Consider the following 25055-nt stretch of genomic DNA (forward strand, 5'->3'; position numbering starts at 1 on the left):
TTGGAATGACCAAAAAAATCGGACTTACGATGTTGTTCGGCGATGCAGATCCTGATCGCACACCTGATGCACGGAAAACGCGGAAAATGCAAATCAATGATCTAGATTGCTACGTTGGTTTCCTTGGGAGTGTTCTATGTTTTTGGACGTCGCCAGGCCTCTGATGTTGGGGGTATCACTGAGTACGATCACCGGCGGCTAGCCAGCGGCGCGGTGCGTCGCGTTTCGCGTGTTGCCGGCGGCGGAGTGCCGGGTGCCGGCCGCGGTGTCGGCCGTGTAAACAAAACGTGCTGGAGGGGGCCCCGAAAAGCCTGCCGAATCCACTCACTTACGTCACTGTGTCGCACCGGCACACGACTGATGAGTTCCGACAACTAGACCGTCTGGTGATGCCGGCCTCATTCTGCTTCTTACTTCCTCCTTACTTTTACCATCTGCAAGATAATTCTAACGCGAAAATCATGTGGGTTTACAAGTTTTATTTTCACCAGTCCCGGTGAATATTTATAACTAATCGAGCAAGTTTAATTTGACCCAGTTTAAAGACATATTTTTGAGAAAAGAACGAGCTATGGTGGCATGTTAGAAGGGGCAACACAATGAAATCTTACGCCGGGAAAGCTGATAAAGATGAAAATGACGAAAATAAATGATAATTTTCGATGATCGGACAAAGTGAGGAGAGAAACTCGGAAAGGTAATCCAGGTCCAGAAACACAGCCTTTACAGGTGCACCCGGTACAACCAAAAATGAGAGAAAGAGAGTGAAAAAAAGTGAGTGAGAGTACGCTATAATTTACACGATGCTGAATTTACAATTTGGAATATGTTTTGAAGAGCAAGATAAGGAACGAGACCCAAATCTAGAACCAAAACATCGCTCTGGTAGAGCAGAAACTAAATAAAGATCATCATAATTAGGGGATAATGCCAATAGACAATAAAATACCCTTAGTAAATAAAACCTTAAATACTTAAAACTTTAACAAAAAGTACTTGCCTGTGTTAAACTAAATGTCACAGAAAATACATTTCTGATTAATATGGATCACAAAAGAATGCCCATAAATTTAATAGCCCACATGACCAAGGAGTAAATATGTGCGATGGGGGCCTGAAATGTCTGTTCTAATTGAAATTAAGTACATTTTTCAAATTACCGAAGCCATATTTTTCAATCTGGTTTGGGTCAATAATTTTTATGATCAAGACGACAATTTGAAGTAGCAAATGAAAGTTTTATAACCGAAAATACCGTTTACTCTGCATTTCTGGAACAAACGCACAGGGACGTCTATTTATTTTTTTCTGCCGTGTGGTTCCCGGCACCAGTACAAAAAAGAATATGATCACTCCATCTCTTTCCCCATGGATGTCGTAAAAGGAGACTAAGGCTTACAAACTTTGGATTCCTTTTATAGGCGATGGGCTAGCAACCTGTCACTATTTGAATCTCACTTCTATCATTAAGCCAAATAGCTGAGCGTGGCCTATCAGTATTTTCAAGACTGTTGGCTCTGTCTACCCCACAAGGGATATAGACGTGACCATATGTATGTTTAAGGCTTTTAATCACTTGGTGTGATTATACCAGGCTCAAGGGGAACTTCAGATTGAAGAAATTTTATTAAATTGACAGCTCCCCAGAACAAATAAATTTATTCATAGTTAATTAAATAAACAATTCTAAATGACAAGCCAAGCTGAATAATATGTTTTAAACTTAAACTAAAAAGTTAATGTATGCCAATTTAAATTCAATATAACCTTAATACTCTTTTTACGCAGAAATATCATTGTAAGTAGAATTAAATGTATTTAAAAACTTGTCTGGTCTGAGCTAAATTATAGCCATGTTACTTGATACCCCTTGTGTTAATGTGCACTTACATGATAAAGAAATAATATTAGTCCATTTCTTCATGGGAATTTATTTCTGAATTAATTTTTATGGTCAATAATTCCTATTTAATCATTTACGACATACATTTTACGCCAATTACAGGTAATTTGTCAGGACAAACTGCACCAAAACAGTATTTGTGATCTGGCAATGATTGTGTTCCTTATTTTAAACCAATTGCACAAGGAGAGTTATGTTCTTTAATACGTAATACAATCGCACAAAGATTTTTTAAAAGAACGATATATTTATGCGGCATGAAAACAAGTAATTATGACTTAGGAATATTTAGGATATTAATACATAAATTAAGGCTTGAAGGAATTCTGGGATGAGGTGTTGTTTTTTTTTTCCAAATAACGTTTGCATATCATTTTTTTTATAATAATGTATATATTAAAAATATTTTGGTGAAAATAAAAATCCGAAAACAAAACAGAACTCGTATGTGTTTCCTCTGCGCAAGTTCTGCTCAAATGTCAAAATTATGAAAAAAAAATTCAAAAATACCTATTTCTCTGGTCAAGGGGGCCGCATGATTTCCAGTAAATAAATATTTATCAACATTAACATAAAACATCAAAACACTTAGGGTGTACATGATGAATTTCAAATGTGACCGATGTAAGTCATGATATGCTGAAACGATCGATAACTTTGTTATTAAGATTTCAGGTTATATATTGACGCACAAGCCCAACGCGTGTACAGTGTTAATATTAATGTAGAATATAAAACAGAACATTTGGTTACTTACCATAAACTATTCTGTCGCCCTGCTGTTACAAATAACGCCAGAAACTGTATCCATCAGGAACATTGAAAAAAAAAAACATAAATATGACATGAACCGACCGCGGCGACGCTGCATTAATTTGCTACTACTAGCTCTTGTCTTCAGCTTTGCTCACTGAAATTCGTCAATTATCGCAAATGCCAAGGAGATAAAACTTATGTCCTTCACGTGTGTATGTGAATTTACAAGAAGTTTAATGTATATATCGACCCACATAGAGAAGAATAAATTAAGAGTGTATTTCGTCAACGTGCCATCATTATAAATGATGTTAAAAGAACGACTAAACCATTCGCACAAGGCTAAAGGGTAGGGTAGTAGTCAGCCTGGAAGTTTTTAAAATTCCTACTTGGTAATGGAGAGTGATAGGTTACGAATACCCCGAGGTTAACCGATTAGATAGAGTGAGGGGGATACATATATAAATTTTTTAGAAGTTTTAACATTTTACCTCAACAAGAAGAAGAATAAATATTTAGTGATGTGCTTTATAGTTCTGATATAACAATAGGAGGATCAAATCTTTTACATTATATCATTCGAATATTTCTAGGAACTCCACAATGCACCTAGGGTTGGCAGTTAGCACATCATTTGTTGAACAAGTATTTTTTTCCGATCTGGAGATAAACCGATTTAATTACAGTCTTGTGATAATTATTTTTTACCGGCATCAAATAAATATTCTCAATTCTGTTTTTATAAGCGCAATAAAACCAAGTTGCATGTAAAAAAGTACAGGTCCACACAATTCTTTGATAGCCCTAATCGATTTCATTCACGTGAAACCCAAACAATGATTGAGACAGATTGACATTAAACAAATTGAAAATGACGAATTGATCGCCAGTCCTTTCCGAAGTCTGCGACAATTCATTCGCGAATATTAGTGTTGATTGGTAGAAGTGGTTTTTTTAAACCATTCCTAATTTAAGGCAATGGAGGGATAGACGTCAGCAACTGACCTTCTGGACTGTCAACGGTTAAGTCTCTTTTTCTTCAGATAATGGAAACCCATGTAATTAATCGACAGACCATATAAATTCTGGCTAGACGTCACTAAACATTATATGCAAACCCCTATACCACAAACCTCCTGGCATCCTCACCTAAGGATCCAGGGTACGCTTCTGCCCAAGATTCTAAAGTGGAGTCAGCATGAAGTCAGCCAATAGCTACATGAAGCAATACCTGCATGTCTTCGGCGCCCATGCACTTAGCTCGGCTTGAATCATGGTTGCACAAACAATTGCCTGATTCTTATCTCACGATGTTTTTTGTCACCGTATGAAGATCGGTTGGCATTCAAACTTCAAAGCACTTTAGTTCATAAAAGCGAGCCCGTAGTGCGAGAACATTGGGGATGCCGAAGACCAGACTGAAGATGAGACGGTAGTTTGAAATTAAGCAGTATACTTGAAGAACTCAGTCTTTCTTCAGTGCAAGATTTAGTATTTCTTATGTCGTGAAAGAGGACAAAACGATGCTCAAAACATCAACATCCATCCTTTATTTAATATTTAAGAGAAGGGCTAATAAACTTGGGATTCTTCTTGCAGGCTAGCAACATGTCACTATTTGAATCTCAGTTCGATCATTAAGCCCTACAGCTGAACGTAACCATTCAGTGTTTTAAAGGCTGTTGTCTCCTGTATATCCCGCAGGGGAGAAAGTCGTGACTCATACTCTTTAATCAGTTGAGTAGACGCTCTCTTAGTTTCGTGGAATACACATACTAAAATCTGGAAGATCTAAGATAAGTGAAAGATTATCTGGGTTTAGATATTAGAATTTTCAGTTCTATGTTTCTCTTATCTAGGAACTCCGACCATAACCAATTTGCGATTATGATTGGATGTGTTATTTACGAGTGTGTACTAACTTTTTTCTGCGGTTTCGCTCGTGCACATTGTATTGTATTTAAGACTAGAGAGCGCACGCGACTCCGCTCGCGTAAAGCGAAAGATCGTCTCCTGTTCCCGCGGGAATTCCCAAAAAAAATCTTTCTTGGTGGCAATCTACATGATAGCAACTATTGGTTCAGTAGTTTGGGCTGTGAGTAGATAGATCAGTCAGTCAATCTGTTTACTTTTACGTTTTAAATAATAGATTTAATAATCATTAGTTGTACACGTGTAAAACTTAAAAGATTTTTATTAATATTTAGCCATACAGTTCTGTTTTTTCTATAAATTCAGCAAAACATTCTTCTATCATCAAAACACGCATCGCACCCATTTATAAACATTGTAAAGTTATATCGTTATAGTATGGCATCCATAAAAATACGACTGTCACGCTTTCTGGCTGTAGGAAAGTGAAAAAGCGGTCGGACGAATGAGGTAACATTGTGATAACCTACGACGCGCACCCGACTGCGCTCACTTTCGTTGGGAGATGAAAGGTAATAAGACTACCCATAAAGGGGAAGTGTGTATGCAAAGTACTATATCAATGGGTCTTTAAGGTCAATTTAACAATAGAGCAACAGAGGTTTGACCAATGTACAAACTTTTTAACTTTAGTCCCGTTGACATCCTCATCTCTTTGGAGAGGTTCAGGCTCAGGACGCGCCTTTGACTATTATCCTGCATTAGCTAAGACATGTATGCATATATATACTTAGTTGTATTCTGTTGTGTGTAATAATAAATAAACAAATAAACATGTTTTTAAACCAGGTACTGTCTGTCTATTTGCAGGGGAACCCAGCTCTTAGTATTTTTTGTCACTCAACTTTGGGCAGTTATTTATTTAAGGAAAACTTTTTGTAGAATGTGGTGAAAAATATCGGCGATAGGTTCCTGCTATTTGATACATATGACCTTACCCTTATTAAATCATGATACACATCCAGTTGCCTGAATGTGCAAATTTTCTCACAATGTTTTCCCTGACTGTAAAGACATTGGTTAGTTTAGTACACAAACAGATATACATTACCCAGAAAATTCATTCAAGAGTCATTGTTACATAACTACGGTTGGATTTGGACCTGGTCATGGTTAATGTGCAATCAGGCATTCTAATTGGGCACCTAACAATTTTACCACAGACACTCTACCAAAAATATACTATAAACAATTAAGCACAAATCTAAGATAGATGTTTATCATACATGGTCAAAATGGGGCACCACAGTGTCCTATCCAGGGAAGTGAGGGCGTAACTCAGATAAATTCCAGGAGGAAGAAAATAATTTATACAACATATAGGTTAATATTAAAAAGTTCTTCTGAATAAATAAAAGAAAGAGATTACCAATATAAAAAGCACTGACAAGACCGAGGCATAGAGCATAAGATATTTCTTTTAATCAATAGAAAATTGGATATGCATTGGCTAAGAGAGGATTTTCAGAAATTCTTTTATAAGCAGGGAAAGCTGGAGAACCTTAAATTTAGGTACTTATATCATCTATTTGAATACAAGCCAAGATATTACATCAAGTGTAAAATAGAACAAACCATAATACAGTAGAGGTGAATGAGACACCTTGAACTGCAGAAATAATTCAAACATTTGCACTGCATCGCCACAAAATTAGGATGATGTGAAAAATTAAATAAATTTTAATACTTGCTTGCATTCATCAAACCTGTATAATATTCTGGTTTTTAGTATGATAACAGCGGGACATGTAACAATATGAAACTGATAAAGTATGAATGTGTTTCAAACAAGTTATTATTGGATGGAGTCCTTGTAACAGTTTCATTCACATATAGCAATGACTAGCCTCATATATATAATATACTATGCATTATGAATTCTTGTTATAATGTTTAGGTTTGTACACCTTTAGAACACACTACTTCTCAATCATTTACTTACTCAATGCCAAAGACAGGCCACAAGACTTAAATCAATGCAGATAGCCATAGCTAATTGTTAGGCAAGAATATTATATTGGTTTGTTCTTGGAATATACTAAGTGATAGAACATGAAGCTTAGAAACATTTCAAATTACAAATATACAGTAAGATAATAAAAAAAGGAAAAAAGTTTGAAGTTAAAATTTTGTAGGAATTGGAAGATCATAAAATATTATGTTTTTTACCTAGCACAACAATTGTAATATCACTACTTCCCAAGGCGAACGCAACCAGAACAAACGCAAGGAATAATATAGTGATTATAGGTGCCTTTATTACTGCAATACCACTTTAAATCTATAATTTTAAACATGTACTTGAAACATTCGTGTAATTACAATATAAGTTGCAACGTACCTTATGTAACTGAGGTTTCTCACTGGATCTTTGAAGCTGGTTGAATTACTTTTGCTTTCAAGACGGGCTTATTTAGCGATGTCGCGGACGAAAACTTCACACAATTTATACCAGTTTTACGACTAATAAAACACGCTGCTACGCCAAATATAGTGACAAAAATACAAACGATCGCCCAATTTTCGCTAAGAAAGTAAATAAAATATAAAATTTGATGTAAATTACTGGTAAAAACTTCGCTTAAAGCAGAATTAGTTATTATTTCATTACCACAACAAGAAGTCATCACAAATAGTACATAACTAAACAAATTTGATTAATTTAAATAATTTCCTATAGGTTAAAATTAACTAATAAAAGGCAGTATACATTTGACCTAAAAATAACGTAAAAATATATTTTGTGTAATGTAAATCGGCATGTAGGTAACATGTAAACATCTGACAAATAAAATAAGACAGACAGATGACATAAGTCGTATGACAAATAATGACATAAGCCAATTTTTTAGATTGAATAGGCTAAGAACGTAGACCGCTTGGTCCTACAGTGAACAACCGGCAATAAAATAATATGTTTGTACAAAGATAAACGACTGAATATTTATTATATGTAATTGATTGAAAAAGAGATTGAATCTTTTAGTCTTTTTAAGACTGTTGGCTTGTTTACCCCTTGTATAATGTGATTATGTGTTTAATCTGCTGAAATAAAAATTGTTAAGGGGATTAATTTTTATCGCGGCAAATTTGACATTTTTTTTAAACTATTGCAATAAGCCACTAGCAGCACTATTTTCGTTAGATATCTCTATATGTTATGATACTAGTAGATACCATACAATAGTGTCTCTATTTAGTTTGTGGTAGATACTTATTCATACTTGGGAATTCTATGTCCACGCCGCATAGCAAGACAAAATGTGTTCTTCCACTCTATGATTATAAACACCGCATGAAAAATACATACAAATAAGAATTCTAAAAATTATAAATATATTATTAGATGTGCAATAATGTAATGCGCGTCTTTCATTTCCTTGTGTGCTTTAATAAAATTAATTACATCTCTTATTATCATCACTCAAAACATACTTTCCTTTCAGTTTTCTTCGCTTCTCTCAGAAGCTGAATAACAATTTTAAACTAACACTAAGCATGTGGGGTAGGAAGACCATCCACAAACGCAAGTGGCCCTTAGTCCCCTTTTACAACATAACAGTTTTGGTTTTTAATGTGCTTATTACATAAAAGTCCGTTTGATTTAACGGATCCGAGCAAAAAATAAAAACAATTTCAATCAGATATTTATTACACAAATTAAACAAGCAATGAATTTAGTCAATAATAATCTAGGCAGTTCTAAAATCATAAAGCTAAATTAACAATGTGGTTTTCCAAGAAGCATGTAATCTATACATTTGAACTTAAGAAATTAATTTATTCTAATATGATTTTTCTTACAGTGGTATTTTCAATAAACCTCAAATTTTGTGTTGCTTCTTCTTCTTCTTCGTCGTTACCTTTTCCCACTTTCTATGTGGGGTCGGCACAGTATGGTAATTTTTAATATGGATATATATATCTAATTTTGTGTTACTATATTATACATATAACATATATATTAACTGATGTAATACAAAACCTACTTATATTTTTTTGTGATCATTTATTACAATCTATGTCTTAAATACTTAATTTTTATATAAATTTTCACACAATAAAAATTTTATCATTAAATTTCAGTTTTACCTATTATTAGGGAAGTCTATTAAATGCATGTCAGAATTTGGTACACAAGTTTGTTTAATAATAAGTTTAACTAACTGTTCAGTTTCATATTAATATTATAAAACATTCAACACAAACTTTATGTTTCCTGTCAACATAAAATTTACAAAAGGTAGATATTTAATCAAAACCAGCCAACCAAGTGGAAGGTAAAAAAGTTAAAATTGAAAAAGAATATTCTCGATAAATTCCTGTTAATCTGAGAACATGTTCTCATTTTAAATTACGTCAAACCATTCTAAATCTGAATGGAATGTCTTACTCTATGTTCACTAGAACTTTTTTAAATTAAAGCCTCATTTGAGGAACTATTTTAATAGGGGAACTGGTGATAGGTTTCTTTGGACTAAGCTTATTAGGTGACCTCATCACTACGTCAACAGCCTTCCTGAGAATTTGGTGTTCACTCTTTTTGTATTCATCAGTTATCTGTGACAGATCCAAGTCTGCGTCTATGACCAGCACCTGAAAAGTTAACATGATTTTATGAAGCATCATCATTTTCTGTATGGTTCTTGGCATTTTTGAAAAAAAACATCCATATTTTTACCATGGATGTTGTTAAAGATTATAATAAATAGAATGTATGAATTTGCTAATAAACTTGGGATTCTTATAGGCGATGGGCTAGCAAACTGTCACTATTTGAATCTCAATTACATCATTAAGCAATAAAGCTAAATGGCCTAACAGCCTTTTCACTGACATTCTCCTATCCTACGTCTTTGTCCTCAAGTTATTAAATGAAGATCATGGTCATAGCTAGACATCCCTGCAAATAGGAATGGGAAGGTTGAATTTGTTAAATTACAAAATAATAAAAAATTATATTATTAGTTGTATAATTTGAATCTCCATTCAATCATGAAGATGAAGCCATACAGCTGAATATGGCCTTTCAGTCTTTTCGAGACTGTAGGTTCTGTCTACCCTGAAAAGGATATAGACGTGACTATACCTATGTATATAATTTGTGTTTCATCACACTATGGACTAGTGAAGTTCCTATAATTATTATAAATAAATAATAACAATAATTTAAAATTCATAATCAGTATATGCATAAACATTGTGCAATATTTTGAGGTAAGTCCCCTAGAGAATAAAAGACAATGGCCTATTTTATTTCAGCTTTGTAAACAATTGTAAGGTAGGTACACTGATAAGCACAAAAAATAACTCCTTTAGATAAACCTAAAACATGTTACAACCTGAATATGATGCAATATATCTTCAAGTCTTTTGCTTTTGAGAAAAAGACAAGATGTATAAATATAAACTTATTTCTTATTTCCCTGGACTTTGGTAAGGGGTATCATTCATATAGTCTATATATATATAGAGAAGTAGTATACAATTTGATCTAGTCTACATTTTAAAGGAAGCATGAATGGACATTATAAGAGTATGATAATAGATGATGCAATGAACATTTTCAGGATAAAATAGTACTAATTATATTATTCCAAGTTATATTCTATCTATGTAACAAGTTTCATCAAAATCTGTCCAGTCGATTTTGTGTGAAAGAGTAAGAAACACATTCTTACAAACTTTAGTTATAATATTAGTAGAAATTAGTAGGATCTTACTGGTGCAGGACATTCGCCAAAGCTCCTATTTACAAGCCAGTCTTCATGGAGTTGGTGTAGTTGTTCTATGTAGGTCAGCGGGACGCACTGCTCCTCAGATCTGGCCCGTTTCCTTATCCTCTCGTGTACAATGGATGGTGTGGATTTTAAATATACTGAAACATGTTTGACAAGACATGAATACATAAGTTGTAAACACAAGGCTGATTTAAGTAGATTTTTGTCCAAGCATAATCCCAATCACATCCAGGGTCCACCAGTCATATCCTTTCCTAGGTGATTTGACAAGGTTACTTGTTTTTAAATAGAGTGAGTGCCGTCCGACCTCCATTACTTAAAGGAATACCATAACCAACCCTATGGGATAAGAATAGTTGCACCATTTTTATGAATCTCAAAGCCAAATAGCTAAAGGTAACCTATCAGTCTTTTCAAGACTGTTAGCTCTGTCTATCCCGCAAGGTATATAGATGTGATTATATGTATATATGTTTATATGGTGCACCATACACGCATAGAGATGCAGCTGTCACATTCTATTTGATTTTTCTATGGGGGACATGAAGATATAATAGATATTATAAATTAATGTTAATCACTTTCGTCACCAGTTTTTAACCAGGTGGTCTAGCCAGTCATGGTTGCTCTAAAAGAAATATGTGGCATATAAGTGGCATTTAAATTTAATATGATTTTTTTAAGTTAAATATGATTCAGATTACCTACCCAATGCTGAATAAAATAACATATATACTAAAATAACAATTCACAAATACTTGTAGCTAGTAGCTTTATTGTAAGCACACTAAAATCAAATAAAACATATTTAAAATTACCTATTAAATCGGCCTGAATTGGTACTTGTTGGATAATAAACCGGAACCACTCATCAAGAACAGAGAACTGAGCTGGGTGCAACACTCCACCTCTCATCATGTTCTCAACAAAGCAGTACCTCGCACTAAAGATAGACCGCTCCATTAGTTTCACTGGGGTAGGAGTTTCCCTTAGATGCATGTTCAACATTGTAAGGGAGACATAGGATTGGAAGGTCATTGCCCATTTTGCAGGGTCTTTGTACATCAAGTCCTGAAAGAATATCCAAAATTAACATTGGTTATGAGTCATTGACAAAGCCCGTTTTTACTTATAACTTGTTCACCACTAATGGACAACTATGTTATTACTCACCAAGAGATTCCATCCTTTCAAATTACGCCACTCTTCAACGGGTTCAGTAAGTAAAGTTATGTCTTCAAATTGACGAAAATGTTCTAGAAACGTTGTCTTTCCACTTCCAATATTACCCTCGACGAACACCGTAAATGGTCTTCCCTTTTCAGAATTCATTTTGTGAAAAAGCCTCCGAACTGGAACAATGATCAACAAACAATGTGCTAGAGAATTTACTTACGGTAAAAGGTGGTGGCCGACTGACTGAAAGAAAAAGAATATGTGGCTAGATTTCCCGCCTAATATTAACAGGCAGAACGACAAAAATATAACTACAACGCGGGAATGTAAATGTCAAAAATGGTAAACACACTTACCATTAATACCAAATATAGTAATTGAGGATTTTAACATCATATGAAAAATAACATAACGATTAGAATTTACTTTCTAGTAACTGTAAATTATATTAATAAAATCAGAAATTCAAAATTTCCTTGTAATTTCCACATTCATTCACAAACCAACCTATAAGAATGCACTCACTGTCAATGTTACTGTCACCATACTCAACAAAACAAAACAAAACTAGCTGAGATTTTTTAACGACTTTCTTACTTTGCGGCATCAAATTATTGACTATACAGCCACTTTAACTTTCCGGTTTAAGAATAGAAAAAAGAAATATTTATATAAAGTTAAAGTAAAGACTCAAACCTGAAGCAAACAATAACACAAGAACATATAGACCCGAGACTGAATAAATGTCTATCATGAAATATGCTTACAAGACCTACATAAAATATTGATGTGTGAGTTTGGCGACAACGGCTTTGTATGAACCAAATTGAGGCGCCTCCGCCTCTCCCATTTGAAAAGTATTATAATATAAAGCCGTGGATGGATGCATAATATTATATTAAATAGTAGGTACCTAGATAGTAGACTATGTGAACATGTAACATATAAGGCGGGAAGATTGAAGTGGCCAATCACAATAATCCACGAAATCCATTGACAATTTTGGAGACAAAACGATTGACGTGTTTATTTAGCCCAAAATTTCTCATTCACTTTATAAATTTATCGCAAATATTTAACTGGTGTTCTGTAGTTTTTAGTTCAGTAAGTAGCATTAAATTAAACAAAATGCTTCTCAAGCACTGTTTGGGTGAGTTTTAATAACATTTTAATTGACCGTATAAAATGTCTTCACGGTACTTACGGTTTATTTTACCGGCCTATTTTTTTAACTATATTTTATATTCACAGGAGTGCTATTGTGTGTCGCTGGGTCATTAGCACTATACGATTCGTCTTCTGACGTGGTGGAACTCACCCCAAATAACTTTGATAAACTAGTCTCAAATTCAGATGAGGTTTGGATAGTAGAGTTCTTTGCGCCCTGGTGCGGTCATTGTAAGAACCTTGTCCCTGAATATAAGAAAGCCGCTCGAGCACTAAAGGTAATTTCCATGTAGAGCAATTACCTTATTTCTATCATCGGCTTTTTGTATCATAACTACATATTCTATTTATAACCTAAATTTTACTGGGTTTTTTCATTAAGCATTTTCAAAATAGTTAACAGTCATTAATGAAAGATTGTCTTATCAATTTATTCATCCTGAGCTGTAAGCAACATGATAAAAAATTTTATAAATATTTTAACAACTTTTATTCTCCAGGGTATTATAAAAGTTGGAGCTATTGATGCTGATGCCCACAAGTCATACGCTCAGAAATATGGAGTTAGTGGTTTCCCTACTATCAAAGTGTTCACGGGCAGTAAACATACCCCATATCAGGGGCAGAGGAATGCTGAAGGTTTCATCGAGGCTGGGTTGAAAGCAGCCAAGGATAAGGCATATGAGAGCCTTGGCAAGAAGGCTGGTGGCTCCTCCTCAGATAAGGTAAAATTTAGACAGAGAATAGATTACTTGTTAAAAACTCTGAAGGCAAAGCACCACATAGGATAAGAATTGTGGTTTTTAGTTTAGTAAGACACATATTTTGATATTAACTAAATAAAGTTTGTACATCTTTGTCTGAGACTGAGATTATTTTAACACTCAGAGTAGGTAGACACTTTATTTAATTATCTACTTAAGAACTGTTACAAAGCAGTTACAACAACAAAAACAATTTACATAAGGAGTTGGTATGTTTAAATTTCATGTTTAAGAAATTAATTATAATAATAATTAAGAACAAGACATTAATCTGTCACTCTCTGCACAGTATGCAAACCACCTCATAAGGTGAATGAAACTTAGATTTTGAGTGACTGGTGTCTGAACTAAGCCCAGCCTGTATCTCAGAACACCATCTTAAACCAAACCTCCACCGCCCATTTTCACCAATGAGTCCTTTAACTCACTCCTAACTAAGTAATACCTAAGCTAGGGTACTCCCTAACCTACCCTCCTAAATTTGGATACTTAATTTTCATCACACAAGGTGTTTCCTGTTAGGGGACTCCCTAGTTAAGTAAGTTTTTGTAAAGAGCTTTATCTTTCAAAATCAATTCAAAACCGAGTTCAAGGGCAAATTTAAAGGCTCAACTAAATAGTGTTAGGTGACACTTAAGCAGCGGTGAAAATAATTTTTTACTAAATGAAGCCCTAAAAACTGCTTAAGTTCTTACTTAAATCTTAAAAATTGTTGGTGAAAACAGGCATAAGAGCATTTAAAATCCAAAGTTCATTTTCAATACTTAAGTTTTGTTCCAAATTGTGTTTTGGTTTGTCAGTATCATTTTGGCTTAATAGGTAAAATGCTAATAGACTATTCATTATGTGCATATATTGTCATTGCTGCTTGCCCTAATAATTATTTATTTAGATTCGAATAGAACCAATGACATTGCATCAATATGAAACCAATAGAAATCCATCCATTTCATTTTGCAATTTATTTCAAGAATGATTTTGTTCTATACTTATGATCCTGAATGATTATCACCAATTATCATAATTGCTAATAAAAATAAATTTACATAAAATATAACAGATTTGGAATAGGACCACTCCACTCCATGAACGTCGTAAAAGGCGACTAAGGGAAAGACTAATATACTTGTAAATATTTGAATCACAATTCATCATCATCATCATTAAGCCATACAGCTGGCCTTTCAGCCTTTTTAAGACTGTTGTCTCTGTCTACCCTGCAAGTGATGTGACTATATGTGTATTATATAACAGAAGCCCATTTAAAATTTATCTCACTAGCAGAAGAGAAGAGAAGGCATATTTGGTCATTCTATTCCATGGATTAAAGTCAAAAGAACTTCATCGCAAAACATGAAGCAGATTGAAACACCACAAATGGTAATAGGTGTACCCATAGACAAAGATGAACTGAAAAAATTTGCTTCTCTTTTTCATAGAAGAGTAAACGATTTTGATAATCCTGATGTCATAAAAGTTGCAGCAAATAAAAAGTTTATTGTAAAGAAATTTACAACAAGTAGTTTCAAATTTTTCGCTTGATTTGCAGGAGTTAGTTTTTTTTGCAATAAACTAATTGATGTTCAATACTTGTTTCCTATAAAATAGGCATAAGAATTTTATTAACTCTGTCTGTCACAGATAACGTTTCAAGAAATTAAGACAGCTAGCTGTGTCTAGAGAAAAATTTAAGATCTGAGCTAAATTAAAACTAATAATTAATACCCAGTTAGCAAATATGAAAGATTGTTTTTTATCAAATTACACAGTATTTCTAATGTTGATTTTTTCTGCGCAAATATGAAAGATTGTTTTTTATCAAATTACACAGTATTTCTAATGTTGATTTTTTCTGCTTATTTGATTAACTCTTATTGGGGTTATAGTTTGTTAAAGATTGCTATTCAATCCATTCATTTGTCATCATAAAACTCTACTGAAACTTTTTGGATACTTATGAAACCTAAAAATTGGTTTTGGGGTCTTTGTATCGACGTCCTTGGTAAAATAATTTTCATAACTAGGCTACACTCGGTAATATGATAGGTAATAAAAAAATATATCGCTCATGTACTTTATTGTTGCTATATGTACTCTTTACTCTTAGCATCTTGAAGAATATTATGAAAAAAATCCAAATAGTTTACATAGCCACCTTGTTTGTTCTGTTAACCAGGTTCATTGACTGGATTATCTTATCTTTTTTAACAGAAATTAGGTATAGCGATGTTTACAGATAAGTCAGCTTCCGATGGAGATGAAACAGTTAATTTCTCAAACCATAATAACGAATGGTTACTGTACTTTATTAAGGTTATATGTGGGCAGGAAAACAAACAAAAGAACATAATTATATGAAATTAGACTTAATTTTTTTACAAATAAGCATATTATCAAAATAAAATACCAAACTATTTGAAAGTACCAAAAAAATATTTTTGCATAAAATAATTGATATTCCTAAATTATTACTTTATTTCTATTGTTGTCCTTCTTAATTTTGAGGTCAATTAAGAAACATACTATACTCATTGATACTTTCACATTTATCAAGTATGTTCTAGAAACAGAGTTTAACATGTGGGAGTCAGCAAAGAGTCTTTGCTCCTACGCAATGCGCCTACGCACCCACTCACTTTCGATTATTTTTATACAACTTTCAATTCGCTGTACTAAAGTATTGCATTAAAGTTTTTATAACAGATTGTTTTTGTCGAAACTTACGGTGTTTAGTCCACTGGTAGAATAAGTTTTTAACAAGTTTTATGACTTTTATTTATTTATAAATACATATGTGCTTTTCTTTAGGAAGGAAGAAAAACTTTTTTACAATTCGATATTTGCTTGTTTGGCCTCAATGTCATGATAAATGAGGTCTAAGGTACACCAAGCCCAAATATGTTTATACTGGTCTGGGAACGTTCTTACTAAGACTAAGATTTCCTATTGACTTTTCGTTGTAAATTTAAGAAATTCACCGATTTCTCATATAGAAATATAAAAGTATCAAGAGTACATAGGCAGTTCAGGTAAAAATAAATGCAAAACACTTTCATTGTTTGTTTGGCTGAGCTAGTCAGTAAACTAAACTATGTATAGATTACATGTAAAATATTACTTTTGTACATCATTGAAGGGTTTATTTTTAAAGCTTTTTTCATAGCAAATCGCCACGGCAAAGTACTCTGTTTTATTGTATGAAATGTACCTTATGTCCAATGTAATGTGACCACCTTAATGATGTTGGTTAGGAAAAGAGAGGTGGTTTGTTTAATCTACACCCTAAGTCTTTAACCCTATTTAAAAAAAATACAAATCAACTTTATTAACGGCAATTCGATTATTTCTCGCCTCGCATCATTAATGAAATCATTTCATTCCAGTCTGACGTGATCACGCTGACGGACAGCAACTTCAAGGAGCTAGTGCTGGACAGTGATGACATGTGGCTGGTGGAGTTCTACGCGCCGTGGTGCGGACACTGCAAGAACTTGGAGCCCCAGTGGGCGAAGGCCGCCACTGAACTCAAGGGCAAGGTCTGTGGACAAAGTGCTTTTAAATATACATATAGTCACGTCTATATCCTTTGTGCCGTGTGGTTCCCGGCACCAATAAAAAAAAGAATAGGACCACTCCATCTCGTTCCCATGGATGTTGTAAAAGGCGACTAAGGGATAGGCTTATAAACTTGGGATTCTTCTTTTAGACGATGGGCTAGCAACCCGTCACTATTTGAATCTCAATTCTATCAATAAGCCAAACAGCTGAACGTGGCCTATCAGTATTTTCAAGACTGTTGGCTCTGTCTACCCCGTAAGAGATATAGACGTGATCATATGTATGTATATCCCTTGCGGGTTAGACAAAGCCATCAGTCGTGAAAAGACTGAAAGGCCGAGTTCTCAATATAATATGTAATACATGTCACGCTTTACGGGGTAGATTCGCAAATAAAGAAGTCACGAAACGATGAGCCGAAGATTACGCAAAGAGGTGAGCGAAAAGTCGGGGAGTTAAAGAAATATTCAATAAATTTATAATTTACGCTGTGTGATTCCCGGCACCAATAGAAAGAAGAATAGGACTACGCCATCTCTTTCCCGTGGATGTCGTAAAAGGCGACTTAACGATAGGGTTTTTATACTTGGGATTCGTCTTTTAGGCGACGGGCTAGCAACCTGTTTCTATTTAAAACTCAATTCTATCATTAAACCAAACAGCTGAGCGTGGCCTTTCAGCTTTACGATGACTGTTGGCTCTGTCTACACCGCGGCGGATAAAGACGTGATTATATGTTATGTTAAAATATTAGTTTTCGCGTGACAAATATCTTATTTCTACACACTTTAATGGAATTTAGTTCAGTGTGAATAACTATGAAGAGGGAACAAATATACTTACTTTCGCATGTATAATATCTATTATTATGGATGTGCGACAAGATTGCCGGGTGCCGTGTGGTTTCCCGGCACCAATACAAAAAAGAATAGGACCACGCCATCTTTTTCCCATGGATGTCGTAAAAGGCGACTAAGGGATGGGCTTACAAACTTGGGATTCGACGTGACCATATGTAATGTATGTAATGTAATGTATGAATGTGGATGAAGCGAAGGAAATATGCAGAGATCGTGGCAAGTGGAAAGGGGTAGTCTCTGCCTACCCCTCCGGGAAAGAGGCGTGATTTTATGTATGTATGTAATGTAATGATGCGACAAGATTTAATCCGAGGACGCCGAAAACCGGAACAAGTTGAGAGAGAATTCGGAAGCGGACCCCGGGCCCCGAATACCTTTTGTGGAGGGTGCAACCGGGAACACGCAGAGACGAGAGAGAGAGAGAGTATGGATGTACCATACATATGAACAAAACAAAACTTATATAGGTATTTTAGAATTTTTCTTCAAGTAAAGATTGTCAAAATTTATCGCGGCTCACGAGATTTTAAATATTTTTACGAGCACCATTGTCACGTTTGTGCGCTTGCACGAGTTTTGATTTTATTGACGTAATTTTTGTAGGTTTTATTACGAACTTTACAAGGTGGACGATTAGCATAGCATTAACATCATCTTTCTCCTGGCGATATTCCTGGTTGCGTCTTCACTCTTTGAAGAGGAACCAGAGGTTACCATTATATCATTAGCTGATCTATGCCAAAGTAGCTATTGGCGGTGACGCCGTTCGCCAAAAAAGTTCACTGAAAAAGCTGACTCCCTGTAGTACAAACATACAGACAGACGTACAGAAATTTTAAAAATCATATGATTGGCTTCTGTTGGTATTCTATAGATCTCCCATGTCGACTTATTGTCAATATCGTTTAAGAACTGTCGGTCAATTACTATGTATGGATATGGATGGACATTCATACATACATACAGTCCCGTCTATATCCCTTGGGGGGTAGACTCTTAATGGATTCTCAGAATTTAGACATTAAAATTCTTTTCGAGACTATTGGCTCTGTCTACCCCGTAAGGGATATAGACGTGACTATATGTATGTATAGAATTCAGGTTCAAATAGTGACAGGTTGCTAGCCCATCGCCTAAAAAAGAATCCCAAGTTTGTAAGCCTATCCCTCAGTCGCCTTTTACAACATCCATGGGAAAGAGATGGAGTGGTCCTATCCTTTTTTGTATTGGTGCCGGGAACCACACGGCAAATTTACTTACGGATATTTAATTTACTGATGATAATAATGCTATTATAATAATGTAATATAATTACCTATACAGGTGAAGTTAGGCGCTCTCGACGCCACAGTCCACACTTCAATGGCGTCCCGCTATCAAGTGCAAGGCTACCCGACCATCAAGTTCTTCCCGTCGGGCAAGAAGTCTTCGGACTCCGTCGAGGACTACAACGGAGGCAGGACGTCCAGTGATATCGTCACGTGGGCGCTTGACAAGTTCGCGGAGAATGTACCAGCGCCTGAAGTCTTGCAGGTATGTAATGGATTATATGGCTTTAAATAATATTTGGAAGAACGTAATGCTGGGCTGTCCGATATGTTTGGATAACAGTAATTTGATTTGATAGCAATTTTTGTTTTTAGATTTGAGAGTTGGTTATGTGTAATGTATGTTTTGATGTTCGCTTGTAACGCTGAAAGCTGAAATGTGAAGTGGTGTAAGTTGATTATGAATTTAGATTCGAGGTTACTGAAGTTTACATTATATTAGTTTCTGTGCTAACCAATAGCGGTTAATATAATGGTGCCTTGCAAAATTTTCGGAGGTGAGACGGGATTCACTTGACTTACAATCCTGGATTTGGTAAAAATCCAGGATTGGAAAAGAGGTGCATCCCGGGCTCCTAGAGAGGTGAGAGTGTAATAAAGACTAACGCCAGGATAAAGACAAAACACTTAAAGAAATATAAATAAAGATCTTGGTCTTTGAAGCATAATGTGTAATACATATATACACAAATTTATCCCTTGTGGGGTAGACAGAGCCAACCGTCTTGAAAAGACTAGAAGGCCACGTTCAGCTGTATGGCTCTATAATTGAAATGAGATTTAAGTAGTGACAGGTTGCTAGGCCATTGCCTACAAGAGGAATTCCAAGTTTACAAGCCTATCCTTTAGTCGCCTTTAACGACATCCGAGTGGTTCTATTCTAAAGTGCTGGAAACGACAAGGCTATGTTTACATATTACGCTGTTAAAAATCGGGAAATCTAAAAAATATAACAGGCAAAAGCAACATTCACTAACCTTAAGTCCAAAGATATAAAACATTTCAATATACACAGAAAAAAGTAAATTATCAATGGGCGAGTGCCGTGAATAAATTTATGAGGCGCGACTGAAATCTTGCTTGAAATTGGAGTGTGCAAACTGTTTTGAATTAAACAATTTGCAAAACGTCGTAAATTTTATCGGCATCAATAATTTATAGCAATGTTTACTTATGTATAGTGTAGTATTATTTATTTTTTGTTATATTACAGTACAGTACCCACTGGTAGTTTGCGCCCAAATTACGGATTTCTAAGGGATCAATGCACTACATCCAATAACAGCAAATTTCTTAAAAAATATATTATAATCTAGTTGAGACAAACTAAAATATTAAGGAGTGAGACATGATCGAGGATACATTATAGTTAAATTTATTTTTTTGTTTATGATTTATTCATAGGCCACGTTTAGAGCTGTTTGGCTTAATGATATAATTGATATTCAAACAGGTTGCTAGCACATCGCCTTAAAAGAATCACAGCTGAACGTGGCCTACAAGTCTTTTCAAGACTGTTGGCTCTGTCTACCCCGCAAGGGATATAGACGTGACTATGTGTTTATTAATTGTGATTTAATTTGCAGGTTGTCGACGAGGAGACGATGAAGGCTTGTAGCGAGAAGCCGCTATGCGTAGTGTCCATTCTGCCGCACATTCTGGATTGCAACGCGGCGTGCCGGAACGAGTACCTCGCCATACTAGCGAGACTCGGAGACAAGTACAAGAATAAGATGTGGGGGTGAGTGTTCTTTATTGAATAATAAGGATTCTACCACATATAAATATATACTACAGGTATTCATCGCGCACGTAACGTACCTTTATTTTACTCGTATCTTGGATGGTTCGAATCGTGTTACGCTATCATTGTAATATAATTCGAAAGTTCCGAGATTAAATAAAGGTACGTAACATGCGCGTTTAATACGTATAGTATTTATAAAAAGTATTATGCAACGCGAGTAAAATCAGTTATAACAAGGGTTTTAACAAAAATGTCTAGACGTTAAGCTAACTATGTGGTGTCATAAGACAATGAGCAATTTTTTTGTTAATTCAGCTGTGTATCAGAGCAGTAACTGATTACCAATTACAATATATAAAAAAAATATTTAACTAAGTACTATCGCGTTCATATCTGCAGTCATAGTTTTAAAATTCTTACGGGTTAAAATAGCGTGCACTGAGGTTCCACTAGATACACACACACATGCATATTTAAAAAGAATAAATATTCCTTCAAATGAATACGGTCTTTAATACCAATGATTACTAAGAAAAACAGTCTATTATTCTTTGACATATAACATAACAAAACAGAAAGAGACGGTAATCAACGATGGCCGAATTGGGCCCGATAATTGTCGATCGAGATATCGTCGTCTCTCATTATTTGCATAAGATTTGCCTATAGAGGGAAGCCTGCGACTGCCAGACTTATGTCATTTCAATAAGGTTGAAAGTTTGTCTGCACACGACCCTAACATAGGTAGTGGTTCCTTTGAAAATTATTGGGTAGCAATTTTATTACTTCGTGTGAGCAAGTGAGATCTAAGATATATTAGATAATCTCGCTTGTTCACACTCGCTTGTTCTAGTTACTAGCGTTACTTGGATTCCGAAGCTATTCAAGGATTTTTTTTTTAATTTTTTTACTGACAATTTTTAATGTTTCAAGGTGCCATTTGAACTAAGTAACTGACTGACTAACTAACTGATATCTAAGAATTACAATACCTACCCGTGTCTTCAAACACGGAAATCAGCAAGAAATATTAAATTTATTTATATAATTTATTTAATAAAGAGGGAGCAAAATAAAACATTCAATAATTAAAATTAGTAAATTTTATTAAAACAGTTTACCTGTAGTTTTATTTACATATTGATGATTATATAAAGCTATACATATATAGTATATTACACTAATTGTATTATCCACTTATCTCCTGTTATTAAGGTTACAGCTTAATTATTCGTTTTCATAAAGAAAAGATATTGAAGCTGTCCTTAAAATACTATCCAAGTAATTATTACTTTTAATATAAATTGGCAGAACCTTTCACGCACTATATGGACTCGATGCATAGGGCAGTTGTCTTGCACAAATGATATTGTTGGCATATCATCAATCGGATAAATACACCGCACAGTTGGTAACATGGTTTCTTGCAGCACTTGCACATAATGAGCAGCTGTAGCGCGTCCTGCTATCCACACCTGTTCCCCAGGTCCAGCAGCACTCATCCAGCCCCACATATTTACAGATATGTGTCCAGACTCCATATTTGGCACTATATTTTTTTCTTCATACAGAGTTGCATTTCTTCGCCATAAATGAAGCCTACCGTGTTGTGATGACATAAACGAACTTTTCGTCCGTAAATATCGCTTCTTTCCAGTAAAAATCCAAATACTGCCGAGCAAATTCTAAACGTCTTTGCTATTTATTTCGGATAAATACGGCTTTCTTGCTGGCTGCCTGTTGTGTAGTCCCTCACGATGAAAACTCGACGAACAGTAACCACTAATGTGTCGAACTGTTCCGCAAATGTTCTGGTCGGTATGAAGCCATTATTTTCGTACTGTTCCACCATGGATCACCGCTGTGTGGCTGTCGCTGTGTTGATTATTAGCGGATGACGGTCGCTGCGCGGTCGACTTTTTAGACTACCCTCTTCTTGATGGCGCGTTACCCAACGTTTCACCGCTTGTTGTTTATTGTGTTATTTGTGTGAATGTGTGAGTGATAGCAGCGGTGCAAGCTATAAAGTTTTGCGAACTATGACTGCAATTATGAACGCGACCGTACGTAAAACGTAATATTTTGTTATACATACATACATATCTTTAGTCACGTCTATATCCCTCGCGGAGTAAACATAGACAACAATCATGAAAAGACTAACAGGCCACGTTAGGCTGTTGGGCTTAATGATAGAATTGAGATTCATAAAGTGATTGCTAGTCCGTCGTTTAAAAGAAAAATCCAAAGTTCAAACGCCTATCCGTTAGTCGCCTTTTACGACATCCATGGGAAAGAGATGGAGTGGTCCTATTCTTTATTTGTGCCAGGAACCACACGGCTTTGTTATATAATATTTATATTAATATTTACGTATTACCCTAGTTGGGTGTGGTCGGAGGCCGGCGCGCAGCCAGCTTTGGAGTCCGCCCTGGAGATGGGCGGGTTCGGATTCCCCGCGATGGCGGTCGTCAACGCGAAGAAACTCAAGTTCTCCACGCTCAGGGGCTCCTTCTCGGAGACCGGCATCAACGAGTTCCTCAGGTGAGATTTACATTGCCTTTAGTGAGGTCTGCCCCCTACTATGGCACGCGGTTTTTATCGCGCGATAAACTATAGCTGTTTCGGTTTTTATTATGCCGTGAAACGGGATAAACAGATAGTTTTTCGCTACGCTGGGAATACTTAAGTGGTTTGTTCATATATAACAATGTTTTAAAATGTTTGAAAGTGTGAAGGCTCATGAAAAGTGGAATTTATCGCCTTCTCCTCCAGGAAAGTGGCGATTTTTTAATATGTCATGCCTAGTAAAGACCAAGAGCGATAGTTTAGAAACAACTGCACATGGCCTTCCACAATGTAGTTCCTTTATTTTCATCCAATTTCGCAGGGATCTGTCATTCGGTCGCGGTCAGACTGCTCCGGTGAGAGGTGCGGAAATGCCCAAGATCACCACAACTGATCCCTGGGACGGCAAGGACGGAGAGTTGCCGCCTGAAGAGGACATTGACCTGTCCGACGTCGATTTGGATAAGGACGAGTTATAAACGTTAACATGTGCTTAAAAGACTGTCGTGTGTGTTTGTGTATGTGCCGAAAATCTTGGATGTAATGCGAACCGCCTAAAGCTTTGAACGCATTTGGGACACGCCCGACGTATAGCGACTATACAAGTAAATTGTCGTGATGCGTTCAAAGCGTAATGTAACACATCACCTTTCAATATTTAAATAATGTCAGACTATGCATACCCAAATCTTGTAGACCAGAATCATGTGAAATGTGTTAATGAAACTTATCAACGTTATTCACTCTTTATATAGGTGACTGAACATGTTTCTATAGTTTTTGCTATTACCTCCCATTTAAAATTATTAAGATTGCTTTAGAGTGAATTCTCATGTCGCCTATCTGAGAAAATTAATTAACTTTATGAAAAATAATAATCCTTTCTCTCATTGAATGTATGTGCTCATTTTTATTTTTTGATGCTTATTTTTCTAAAATCAATGTTCATATTTTTGGCCCGTTTTTACGGTTCTTGAATGAATGGATTTTTTGAGTGTTCTGTAAGTATTGATGAATTACTTAATGTAAAGTCTCAATTAGGATAAAAATAATGTTTCTAACTTTTGGCTGCAACTCTTCCAGTAACTAAGTAATTTATTTGCATTTATTCCTAGTGAGCAGCCATAGACAACTTTATTGATATGTAAAAGTAATTTTCAATTAAACCATTTTAATATCATATCGATGTGTTTGTTTTTAAACTATACCTATGTTCCTACCATCTATTTCATTTGTTAAAGTTTCCGTCTACCTGTTCTAGTAATAAGCATTAGGACTATCAATCTCAAAAGAAATTAAAAACCATAGATTTCATATAAATTTTATTTGAGCATATTATATTCGACAATAAAAAAGAATTGCAAAAAAGTTGTCAATTCTAGTACCAAAGATTCTAAATTTTTTAAATGCACTCTTATCCACTATAAATATTGTCTTACACACTACTGTATGATATGTATATTTATTTAATGTCCTTTTAATGTTAAAACCTTGCAAATCATATATTTTGTCCTCGTAATACTGCCAAACTATTGGTGAAGGCATGATCTATATA

The 25055-nt window shown here is 35.1% G+C and overlaps 3 protein-coding genes across 5 annotated transcripts in view; 1 reads left to right on the plus strand and 2 right to left on the minus strand.

The window, feature by feature from the left end:
- Positions 1-7342, minus strand: part of LOC106133512 (solute carrier organic anion transporter family member 74D) — a 57395-nt gene extending 50053 nt beyond the window's left edge. Inside the window, exon 1 of one of the 2 annotated variants that reach the window (XM_013333264.2) lies at positions 6933-7342. The gene's annotated coding sequence lies outside the window, so the exon portion shown is untranslated. Of the gene's footprint in view, positions 1-28; positions 266-6932 lie in introns of those variants that run through there. The other variant, XM_013333263.2, reaches the window with a different exon arrangement.
- Positions 7343-8225: 883 nt separating this feature from the next.
- Positions 8226-12048, minus strand: LOC106133510 (deoxynucleoside kinase). 2 transcript variants are annotated; one of them, XM_013333257.2, is made up of 5 exons: positions 11865-12048; positions 11506-11684; positions 11151-11403; positions 10315-10469; positions 8226-9187 (listed from the first exon to the last, which is right to left on the minus strand). In XM_013333257.2, exons 1-5 carry the CDS (start codon positions 11902-11904, stop codon positions 9011-9013), a joined length of 804 nt encoding a protein of 267 aa, XP_013188711.1. In that variant the 5' UTR covers positions 11905-12048; the 3' UTR covers positions 8226-9010. The 2 variants fall into 2 exon arrangements, with proteins under 2 accessions (XP_013188711.1, XP_013188712.1); XM_013333258.2 differs by having other exon boundaries at positions 11506-11751; positions 11865-12020.
- A 447-nt stretch (positions 12049-12495) lies between these two features.
- LOC106133509 (protein disulfide-isomerase A6 homolog) lies at positions 12496-24682 on the plus strand. Its single transcript, XM_013333255.2, has 8 exons — positions 12496-12658; positions 12760-12953; positions 13176-13400; positions 16823-16975; positions 19181-19390; positions 20772-20926; positions 23318-23476; positions 23823-24682. The coding sequence occupies exons 1-8, from the start codon at positions 12637-12639 to the stop codon at positions 23977-23979; spliced, it is 1275 nt and encodes a 424-aa protein (XP_013188709.1). The 5' UTR covers positions 12496-12636; the 3' UTR covers positions 23980-24682.
- The last annotated feature ends 373 nt before the right edge of the window (positions 24683-25055 follow it).

This window comes from Amyelois transitella, chromosome 3, assembly GCF_032362555.1.
Source record: "Amyelois transitella isolate CPQ chromosome 3, ilAmyTran1.1, whole genome shotgun sequence".
NCBI lineage: Eukaryota > Metazoa > Arthropoda > Insecta > Lepidoptera > Pyralidae > Amyelois > Amyelois transitella.